Raw genomic sequence first — 10,977 nt, 5'->3', positions numbered from 1 at the left:
GGGCATTTGCATTTGGCCACAGCTGCTTGAATCTGTGTAAGTTTAGAGGATTCGATATCAGACATATGAATCAGTAGAGTAAGAGAAATAAAGAGATAGATAGACAGAAAGAAAATCTCAAAAGACCATTATGATCTAAGCATTAAATGCGCAGGAATCCTGACATGTCCTGCTAAAATCAGACAGAATGTTTTGTTTAATCAAGAACAGACAGCAATGGGGGACACAGCATTTCTATACTGGAAGCTGCTGGAGGCGACGACTTGCATCCTGTGTAAAAGAGTCCACCCATGTCCACAGTTAATCACTTATGTGAATTGCCTTTCATTTCGCTGGCAACAATGGGTTGGACGGAATTAAAATTGGTTCGTTCAGCGAAATACTGCAGAGACGCAGGCCACAATTACTGCGCCTTGTAATTAAACTATTGATGTAAGTTATTAAGTCTGACTCATTCTTCCCAATCAGGTCTATGATACTATGGAGCGGAACGGATACGTGCCTAGCATGGCTTTAACCAATCACAAAGAAAGACGGTGTCCCTTTATTCTCTGGGTTCAGACAACACTACAATGGTGTATTGTGTTCTGTTCCACAACGACCTTGCTCCTCAGGTAAGCTTGTGTCTGCCTGTCTGGGTTGAACGAATGACTGCATGAGTTTGCATCGTTGGGAGATGGGAATGAAAGAGTGTGGGTAGGATTTTCTGGTAGAAATCAAAACTAGTGTAAACGTATGCTCTGCATCGACTAGAGATTGTGTTAGCCTGCTGAGCTGAATGTAGGGTTCACACTCAGTAAGATGATCCTGAGCAGACCTCAGCCAACCACCTCTGCTACAGTATACTGAACTGCCAAGACGGTGATGGCCCCTTCACTATTACTACATCCACCAGAGATCTCCATCTTGCAGTGTTGGCGTCAATAACAATGGGTCTGTGTGTGTGTGTGTATGTGCGCGCACGTGCAGGTTCAGTTAAAGAGGTGAAAGCATGGTCTTTAAGAGATATCATCTCTTGCTTTCTAAAATACCCAGGGTTCTGCGACACTAGCCGATCCACACAAGCATGACCAACCCAAGATCTATTCCTTGGAGTTTCTCTATTTCTCTTTTCATGAGGGCTTGTCATCGGGGTAGATACGTATACCGTCTCATACTGGACATTGATCCCTTTAGAAGGCTTGTTCCACAGTGGGAGACAGCAAACTAGAACATCACTTGAGTAAGAAACGAGGGGAAGAATTTGCTCATGAGATTGAATAACCAGTTCACCTCAATCCATATTCCAGGTGTCCACAGTACTCATGAAATGAGCACGGCTAAGTAGATCAGAACTAAGATCAGTAGCAAGTCTCTTATGCATCCACCAAACACAAATACATTGAAGAGGATGACAAAGAGAAACCAGACATGCTTTAAGTGCGTCAGTACGTGACTGACTAACTGAGGGGAGACTGCAGCATCTTCCAAGTCAATGCTCCTGTCAAAGGTTAGCTTCACTGCACGTGGAGGAGGTTCTTCTTCCTTTCTAAATCATGTAATGAAAGGAGACATTTATAGGAGGGAGAGGGCAGAGCAGAAGTTGCAAGCATGTGTCCAAACTATAAATCAGCAATGATGGGCTCAGTAAAGTGCTCTTTAAAATGCTTTAAGTAATATCTGCATGTAAAGGACTGTTCAAGAAGACAAGGCTGGCGCTATTTCAAATAACAAAGACAGATTAAGGTAGACTCGACCAATGTATAGACATGGCTGTGTAGAGTTACTTAAAGGGTGTCATCATTGCTGTTAACTTACATCACTCACTTCATTAATGTAGAGTAAAAAGCCAAAGGCCAAGGACGTTAGGAGAGATCCATAAATGAAGCCCATGAAAATCCCAACATTTTGGAAGTGCATTTCCAAGTCTTGATGATGCATGACTTCAACAGCCAAATAGTACAAAAAGCAAGTTCTTCCACACACTTTACCTTAGTGTACTACTATACTCGATTTCTTTCTTCCTAAGCATTATCAGAGTGTGTTGCATTACGCCGCTCATAATAGCCTCTGCCTCTGGTTGGAGTTTCCTAGAGTTCTCTAAGGGTTTTATTTAGCGAATTAATCAAACCACAACGTGGCTGCATCTTTTGTGATCCCTCAAGGACATCCATCACCCACGTATTATTGATTTCAAAAGAAACGGACTTGACTTCCCAGTCAATTTCAACCTTTGAGAAGCGAACGCGCCCCAGGCTTTTGACACACAAACTTTCAATAAACACAAGCAGCCAACATGCACAGCGTCTAAAGGTAACGGGGAAATGCCATTAAAATAAAATAAATCCGTTTATGGTGCGCGCACAATTTACCCACACCGCACAACAGTGACAAACAGCTATTTCAATATGGACTGCATGGCTGCCAGCCCAAGATGAAGTGAAAGATTGATCTCACTAAGTAGTTTGAGCCCCTTAAACGCAGTTGATTCGGTTCCAGTTGCACCACAGGGCTGTCCCCTGGCTTGCGTTGTGGAGGATACTGATGTTCACCCACCCAATTTTTTGCATGGTCACACACACTGGTGTAAAAAGTGTAATCCCACTTCTCATGTCTAAAATTATATTGCCATTTAACGTTAACATTACGACTTAATCTAATGTTCGTTCGGTTTGCAGTCATGAAAGGGTTTCACCTACCAGCGAGGAATCCATCGTCCGGTAGAAGCGCTCTCATGATCAACGCTGCACGTATCGAGACGCTACTGACGGTGCTTTAAGAATTGGATGGGAACCACAGTTGTCACAGTTCCCTACAGAAATATCTGAAGTAGGCCTGGTTAGTTTATGTCTTTGACAAATTAACTTATTCTTTGTTCCAGTCCCAGCAGGATGTATTGTATTTGAGCTTGTGGATCACAATTTCTACCTTGAACATCCGCACTCTCCACGAGAGCATCCTCTGTGCGCGCTCTTGGTTACATCGGTCGCTTTAAAATAAAATATCCAATTTCACCATTGACCTTCGAGGCAAACTCGGTTGGAACCAATCTGATTCAACTGTGTTCCTGGACCCATTAGCTGTAGAGTAGTCTGACATAGGTTCAAAACCCGAAGTGTTATCAGGTACAATTCCGGTCGTCTGACAGTCAATCGTTTTGCGTGGCAGGACCAGTCCTGATCCATCAATTATTGTCCAGGATTTCAGTCTGCTAATGGGAGTTACAGTAAAGTCCCATTTAATTGCCTATGCAAATTAAGTTAAATGTTATGTTATATTCTGGCAATAAGTAACTTGACCTTGATAGGATGCCAAATAAATCATATTTGATTGATAATACAATACAATAGTTGTATTGGACATTTGCACAGATCAGACAAGGTAGCACTGGTCATTGAAATTCTTGAGGATGGCCCTGCTACATATAACATCAAAAGTAAAAGGGAACAGTGCAAACTAAAATGTAAAATAACTAAATACTGTATGTAGATATGAGAAGACAGATGTGTAAACATACAGTGCAGTGCAGGACGTAACAAAGTCAAAGACTAATGTGTCACAGTGTCAATCACTTAGAAGTTCCACAGTGTCTGGGAAAGGGTATTGGCCATAGCAAATGTGAAGTAGCAATAGTGTCAGGTGACACATTTTCAAATCCACTATTCCCCTTTCACGTCTGGACATATTCATAGCTGTGTAGTTGGTAAGGTTGTGCGATACTGCAACACAAGACCGTAGCCATGGAGTCAACATTGGGGGGGACAAAATCTGCTGGGGAGTCTGAGGGTCCCCCCCGATATATATTATGATGGGATGTATCATAATATACATTGGGGGATGCAAATCCTGGCGGCTGGCGGGGATAGTGCCTTGGCACGACACCGGCAACAACTCACAGCATAGCAGGGGAGGTGAGGGGGTGTATGCACAACCACTATAAGGGAGTTGTGTACTGAATGTAGAGAAGAGAAATTGTAACTTAAGTATCTATCTCATCACGCGAGTATCGATCAATACTGATACCAACGTTGGCATCGATACTATCAATACTTTAGATCAATCCGCCCACCCCTACTCGTTGGCACAGAATCACCTTATCTTAGGCTGCAGCCCCAGTCTCCAGTGCCTGTCTTGCAGTTCAAGTCTACAGTGCCTGTATTGCAACCCCAGTCTCCAGGAGTCACCACTCCCCAGTGTCCCAGAGTCCCTGCTACCCAGCGTCCAGGAGCCCCAGTCCCCAGTGGCTAACCCTAACCCAGTTCGCTGTGCCCATGTTGTAGCCCCACTCTTTAATGCTTGAGCTGTTGCGGTCAGCATCTCCTGAATTCCTGGCTCTACCAGCTCCCCCGCCAGACTCCCAGCTGACAGTGTCTGCTCAGCCTTCTGTTCGCCTGTCTCCAGTTCTGCCTCCTGGCTTCCCACTGCCCAGCGCCCAGCACCCAGGTCTCACCTTTGTCTGGCTCCTGTCTTCTTGAGGGGTTCTGCCTCCATCTGCCTGTTCCACAGAAAGGTCCAGTCCCTGGCACCACAGCTGTTGTGGTATCACTTCCACACGTTAAAAGTTTTAGAACACATCTGTCTGTTTTTCCAGTTTGAGTGAAATTCAAGCAGTTCAAGTCTTGTGACTGAAATGGTGCTTAGGTAAATGGTAAATGTATGAAATGTATTAATATACATTAAGAATTAAGTTTCATTTACAAAAAACTAAATGTACATTTCAGAGTTACACAAAAATGACTTTCTCAGAAAACATGTAATGGGTTCACAACTGCTGTTCTCACAATTCCTATAGGTGTCCCAGCTCTTGTTGGATACCTACAAACCCTCAGTCTGTAAACAAGCATTGTTGGAACTGATTGTGTTATTACATCTTTAAGTTTATTTGGACATTTTGTACTGCAGGAAGTAGTGTTCCTATCATAATGGTGAGAAAAAGGCAATTAATAAAGGGAGACAGACCATTACAACTCTCAAAAGTAGGTGTCATAGAAATGACACAAAAAGCTCAAGCATCAATGAGTACAGTTTTCTACTCCATCAAAAGGCACTTGGAAACTGGAGGAAATTGATAGGAAGAGTTCTGGCAGACCCAAAGAAGATGGTCTTCTTCTTGAGGTCTTGTGTTGTCATCCTTTTCAGATCCACAAGGTGGCACCATTGGTTTGAGGCAGAGAGTTGCAGACAAGGTGCATTGGAGAGAGACAACGAACGCTCATTGCCTAACATTAGGTTGTTTTTGTTCTCTCTTGCTGCCCTTGCCGCCACATGCGTGTCAAACATCTTGGCAGCCACACATGAGACTGTGACACATCAGTCTGGCAACAATGGAATTCAGGGTGTGATTCCAGCCCTTAAGACAGAAGTTGTGAAGATTTTCCTACACAGACATGAGTACAAGCGGCATCAAGCCTTTTCAGATTAGGCCCTGTGACCCTGTGTGCTGAAGAAGAGCAACGTACCCCCCACAATACCCATGATGCTTTGCTTATACATCAGAGAGTGGGAGACAGCTAGGAGACAGTGATACTAATTAAGAAAGGGGATTAAGAGAGTTTCTTGACACCTTCCCGCAATAAAGCCTTACTTTTTCTCTTTTTAGACAGTCGGTACTGTACACCTGGTATTTCGATTTTGGGTAATCTGGGACATTGGGTAATGTGGGACACTTAAACTCCAGAGTGTTTTCTTCCCTGCTGTGACAATGTCTAGTCCACATAACTTTTCCCCTAGGCTTAGCACTGATGTTTTGTGACTGAAATCACAAAAATTGAGTGTGGTGTCACAGAAAGGGTCAGGTTACTAGTCAATCAGGAAGCTCCGATAAGAACATGCAAAACCTGTCTAAGATCACCCAAGTTTACCCTACGTTGTTCTTATCAGGACAGCCATCAGCTGGTTTAGTATGTGAGGTAAGAGCATGTGAGACTTCCTCTCTTTCAACCAGTTGTCCTTAACTGAATTATTTGAGTGGTTTGTATTCTCTACAGTTTCTGTGAATGGGTATACAAGTTGGGTTGTTTATTCTTACAACTTTTATTTTGTTAATTGTTACAATTCCCTCAAGTCCCTCTAGTTATCTAGGTATTATATAAGTAGTAGTACTTTTTCACACCCATTAACTTCCAATTAGCTTTAGACTTGGTTTTACAGCAAGGTTTGGATGGGAGAGGCTTGGACTGAAGACTCAATTAGCTCTAACAGCTTAGTTAATCCTTTGAGTCCGATCTAAATCACATGCTCACCAAGCACAGTGAAGCCAAACACCCTCAGGTGCTTGTTGTCCTAGTTAATGAGTCTTATTTGCTGTCTTTAGGCTGTTACATCAATCCACTATATTGCAAGAAGATGGCTTCGCTCCTTCATCCTGTAAATAACATTAGATCTAGCAAATGTATTTGTGTTCTGAGCTATTTGTCTTTTTTTTCACAAAATATGTTTTGTTTTCAAGTCATAAGAAAGACTGAAAAGGTTTAAATTTCCGAAACTGAAACAGCTTGAAAAAGTGTGAACACAAATCCAAATAACACAAAGCTGGTCCCCCAGCTCTCTTATGAGAAACGCTGCTGTGGGCATTTTATATTTTGATGACATCTCAGGTGTGTTTGCGTTGATTCCACAAAATCTGCTTGTGTATAGGCTTCACAGGTTATTGGTGTCTGGGGAGAAGGTGTCATGATCAATCAGTCCATCAAGCAAATGTATTTATGGAGCACTGTGCCATCGATGTGAGTCACAAGGGTTTCTTTTGGGCAAACATTGAGGTTGTTTACCACACAAGAGGGAATGTGATTCATGTCCTTCTTGTGTTTCTGTACGCAAGTAGCCTGACTCAGCACATGATTCTTTTGTGTTACAACTTCCTGCTTTCAAGAGACAGTAATTATCCAGTAAAGACCTGTCTGATCACGCCATACTGAAAGTAGGCCACACCCCTCTGAGAACATATGCATTACATCAAGCTGTCATCTTCCCAAGTTGTGTTGTGAAAGAGAATACAATTCAAAAACAGAGACAATGGGTGTGACATATGACACACTGAGACTGTCTGCAAGACGGGCTCATTGGCTTTTACTATTAGTGGGCTTTCTCTCTCCACTCCTGCCCCTTTCGCCCCCTCTCCTCCCCTGCTGTCTTTGCTCTCTTCCTCTCCCTCTCCCTTTTGTTAAACCTTTGTTTCTATCTAGCACCTGTGAAAATACAAGGCTTAAGTTACTACCGATAAAGATCCGAGGGCTCCTATTGGTTCTGAACATAATGGGGTGTTCATGACAATAAATTCAAATGAGTGTGTCATACGCATATGGAAAAGGGATGGTCAAATTGATAGGCTTTTTTCCCTGGGGCCACTTTCTGAGGTGGGGGAAGGTTGGAGATTGTGCCTAGGGTGTCTTAATTTAAGACTTTATACACATGATTAGTATTAGACATTCCTGCCTCTATCCCTCCAATGATGAATCTGATGTCATAAAACTTGGCTTGTATTGCTCAGGTGTTTTTATGACTGCAGCTGAGAGGCACTGACTAAATCCTTGAATGTGGTCTCCACGTAGCAATCTATAGGGGGATGTTGACCGTCTCCATTATTTATACATAATCTCATGTTGATAAACTTCCATCTCAACCTTGTGAATTTAAGTTGTCTTAATCACTGCATAGTTACTTCCTTTCACACAATCCCCTTTTGTACCTTCAGGTACTTGATTTGTTTAAGGGCCAGCCAAATCAGTCAGTTATGCCATTATTCAACCCCCACGGTTAAGCGAGTGATCTGACATTTTGTGGTCCCATTGCGCACAATTCTTTCATTGGTAACTGTGAAAGCTTTTCAATAGTTTATAAAAACTTTTTTCACAAGACTACATGAGAGCATTGCAACTGTGTATATAACCCATGTTGCTGGGATAGACTCACTCCTCTGCAGTCGCAGAAGTTCTTCCACAGAAATGGACAATGGAAACTTTTTAATTAGTGACCTGTGTAACAATAGCTGGTTGGAATGAGGGAGGACGTCAGTTTCCAGCATTTATGTATTTTGAAGGTGTGAGGACAGGAAGAATGAGGCAGAACAGGTTACTTACTGGACTCTTCTGGAATCTGCTTTACCAACCAAACATCAGCACACCTTAAAAATACATTAACTGAATTTGAGACTCATATTAAGAACATCTACTTATTTAATCTTTCCATTAAAAAATAAAGCACTGTGTAGGCTATGTATATGCTTTAAAAGATTAGAAACATTTTAATGATTGTTGTCAAACACATTAGGCACATGTAGGCTAAATGGTAACACACTGGTTCACAAAATACAGAAATAGTCCTTTACAGTAATTGTCAGTGAGGAACAGTGTGAATTATACATAATGGGATGAAGCAAAGAGCTATAATGCCTGTGACTGTTTAATCAAACCCACCACAATGACTGGGTGGACAGAACAAACAAGACAGAATAATGTTGTGTAAAGGTGTCTGAGAGGTGCTGGCTGAAAAGCTAACCAACCAGAATAAACATTGCACACTTCAATCGAGTTCAACCAGTTTGAGCGCATTGTAAATAAAGATCATTAAAAGGTCCCTCTCTGTTAGTCATCTACCGGGGACAAAGAGGCTGAGCTGGCTTAGAAGGCCCGGCTGCTCCACAAGGCCACCAGGGCGGCGCCCAAGGCAGCTGTCAGGGGAAGCTGGATGGAGCTGGCTCCGTTGCAGCGGTCTGTGCTGCAGCAGGTCCTGGACACGCTGTAGCCAGCGCCCAGAATATTACCAGACGTGGTGGTGTTGCAGGACGAGGAGGCCAAGCAGCCCTTGGTGTAGAGGTTGACGATCGATGAGACGTTGAACGCTGAAGGAACAGAAGGGAGGGTTAGGGATCCGTTTAGACTCTGAGAGAACACATGAGCAGTCACAGATGCTTAACTAGGTCAGTGACAATTTGGCATACACTGTAGAAAATGGATTATGAAAACAATGTGTCTTTTGAATTTCTTGTTTAAGTTCGACATTCATTCAGAAGACATCATCATCGTTTACGTCATTTCTTCGCACATTAAAGATGTGTTGTTTATTTGTTGAATGATTTCTATCTCGTTTAGCTCGGTTTAACATGTTAGATAAGTACTGCAAAGTCCCCTTACTTGCTTGACCCTTGTAGCAGTTAGGCTCTGAGGCAGAGCATGTTGCCGTAGAACCGAAGAGACATGTGTTGAGGACCCCAACACTGCAGGTGTTACAGGTCAGAGACTCAGCTGGAAGGAGGACAGGAGTGGGGAGTGGGGGAGTGGGGAGATTGGGAGTGGGGAGAGAGGGGAGTGGTGGTGGGAGGAGGAGGATAAAATATCATTTTGAGCTGTGAGAACACAAAAGCTTGATGAAGAGACGTGAACCAATACACCTTTAGTCCTGATTCACCATGTTACCAACCAATCATTTTGTCTGTTTATAAGTAAGGTAACGTTATCCTTGAATTGTCCATGGTCGACCAGCACTACTTGGTGACAGTGATGACTATGTGCTGCCTAAAGGAGGAAAGAGTCCTATAAAGTCTTTGGGATTACTCTTTTTTTATTGGGTGCGACTACATAATGACACAATGGAAATGCACGTTTATCCTGTCAATAATTAGGAAGTTATTCAACTTTACTTCAAAGCATTTCTGATTTATGAAATATTGTTTTAAGTGATTCTTGATTTAAGGTCTTAACAGTAATGTGGAATTCGGAATAAGTAACATTTTATCACAAGGAATCCACCCAAAGAAGTTGTTAAACCCTACTTGACCAGATGGAATACAGTGGAGTACAACTCACCCACAACAGCAAGAGCCACAACAGCCACACAGGCCCACAGAAATTTGTTCATCTTGATCCTGGTAGAAGTAGTATCAGCCAAGTAAAATAATCAACTGGTGTTCAGAGACTATCCCACAAGACCGGATGGATGGATCGGGCGAAGTAAGACAGATTCAGAATGAGAAATATGGTGGCCGCAGCCATGTATATATGCTGAAGGTGTGGTTGGGTTGGGTAAGATGGTGCTGATGGGGTTTATTAAGGGTTCCATAATTGTTAGGTATCCTGAGAATGGCATGTGTCATGTTGAAAAATGATGTTCCTTGTCTGAGCTGCTGGTCACGGGTGGAGGACATTGAAACGCATTTCGACAACAAAGGTGTGTTTCCACCTCCAACAGGAAACCAACTGACACTATTTTCGAAATTCGAAAAGGCTGTGCTTTTCTTTTAATGTAAAAAAGCGATGAGTTGCTGCTACTTTTTTTTACCTGCGTTAGACTATGGTGCTCTTTTATACATGCATGCCTCTGCTAACTTTATTCGTATAGTGGATACAGCTTACCATGCTTCACTGCGGTTCATTACAAATTGTAAAGCTCTGACTCACCACTGAGTTATACTCTCGGGTAGGATGGCCTGCTCGGGTAGGATGGTAGGCTTTGTCATTGGTACACCTTCCTTTATAAGGCAATCCTTGGTCTGCTCCCAAACTACCTGTGTGTCTTCATCATGCAGCAAAGTGCCGGACAATACTCCTTGCGTTCTCAGGACTTCTTTATGCTCGCTGTCCCAAATACCAGAATGAAAATGGGGAAAAAGGGCTTTTATGCATTGTGTGCCCTTATGTTGCAGAATGATTTAAAACTAAAATAACTGATACCACTTACTGCTTTTAAATCTAAAATGAAAGAAGAAAAGGCAGGTTCCCAAAAATGTAGATGTTTGTAAATTAACCAGGTTATGTAACTGACTCTTAAGGTTATTTTAACTTATCTAATTCTGTGTTCTTCTGTCTGTAACTATGTTTTTATGTTGCTGCCTGTCTTGGCCAGGTCTTCCTTGAAAAATATATTTTTAATATCAATGGGACTCTCCTGGTTAAATAAAGGTAAAACAAAAACCTGGTTAGTCTACGTGGTCTGTAGATGTGTACACATCTCTCGGCACAAATAGCAGCTGGGAGAGACCGTTTGCAAACAATACCTCTTTGG

The 10,977-nt window shown here is 42.5% G+C and overlaps 1 protein-coding gene across 1 annotated transcript; it reads right to left on the bottom strand.

The window, feature by feature from the left end:
• Nucleotides 1-8,196: 8,196 nt before the first annotated feature.
• On the bottom strand, nt 8,197-9,985 carry LOC124466834 (protein Bouncer-like). The gene is made up of 3 exons (XM_047018734.1): nt 9,783-9,985; nt 9,111-9,221; nt 8,197-8,818 (listed from the first exon to the last, which is right to left on the bottom strand). The coding sequence occupies exons 1-3, from the start codon at nt 9,832-9,834 to the stop codon at nt 8,598-8,600; spliced, it is 384 nt and encodes a 127-aa protein (XP_046874690.1). The 5' UTR covers nt 9,835-9,985; the 3' UTR covers nt 8,197-8,597.
• Between the last annotated feature and the right edge of the window lie 992 nt (nt 9,986-10,977).

Source organism: Hypomesus transpacificus, chromosome 4 (assembly GCF_021917145.1).
Source record: "Hypomesus transpacificus isolate Combined female chromosome 4, fHypTra1, whole genome shotgun sequence".
NCBI classification, from domain to species: Eukaryota; Metazoa; Chordata; class Actinopteri; order Osmeriformes; family Osmeridae; genus Hypomesus; species Hypomesus transpacificus.
This window is presented reverse-complemented; position numbering and strand designations above follow the sequence as displayed.

What these genes read in the sequence shown, in the direction of transcription:
- LOC124466834 (XM_047018734.1), bottom strand. Translation starts at nt 9,834, where the DNA reads ATGAACAAATTTCTGTGGGCCTGTGTGGCTGTTGTGGCTCTTGCTGTT. An exon ending in TGTGGCTCTTGCTGTTGTGG is followed by an intron (nt 9,222 to 9,782) that starts GTGAGTTGTACT and finishes TCCTCCTTCCAG; the next exon opens with CTGAGTCTCTGACCTGTAAC. An exon ending in CTGCTACAAGGGTCAAGCAA is followed by an intron (nt 8,819 to 9,110) that starts GTAAGGGGACTT and finishes CTGTTCCTTCAG; the next exon opens with CGTTCAACGTCTCATCGATC.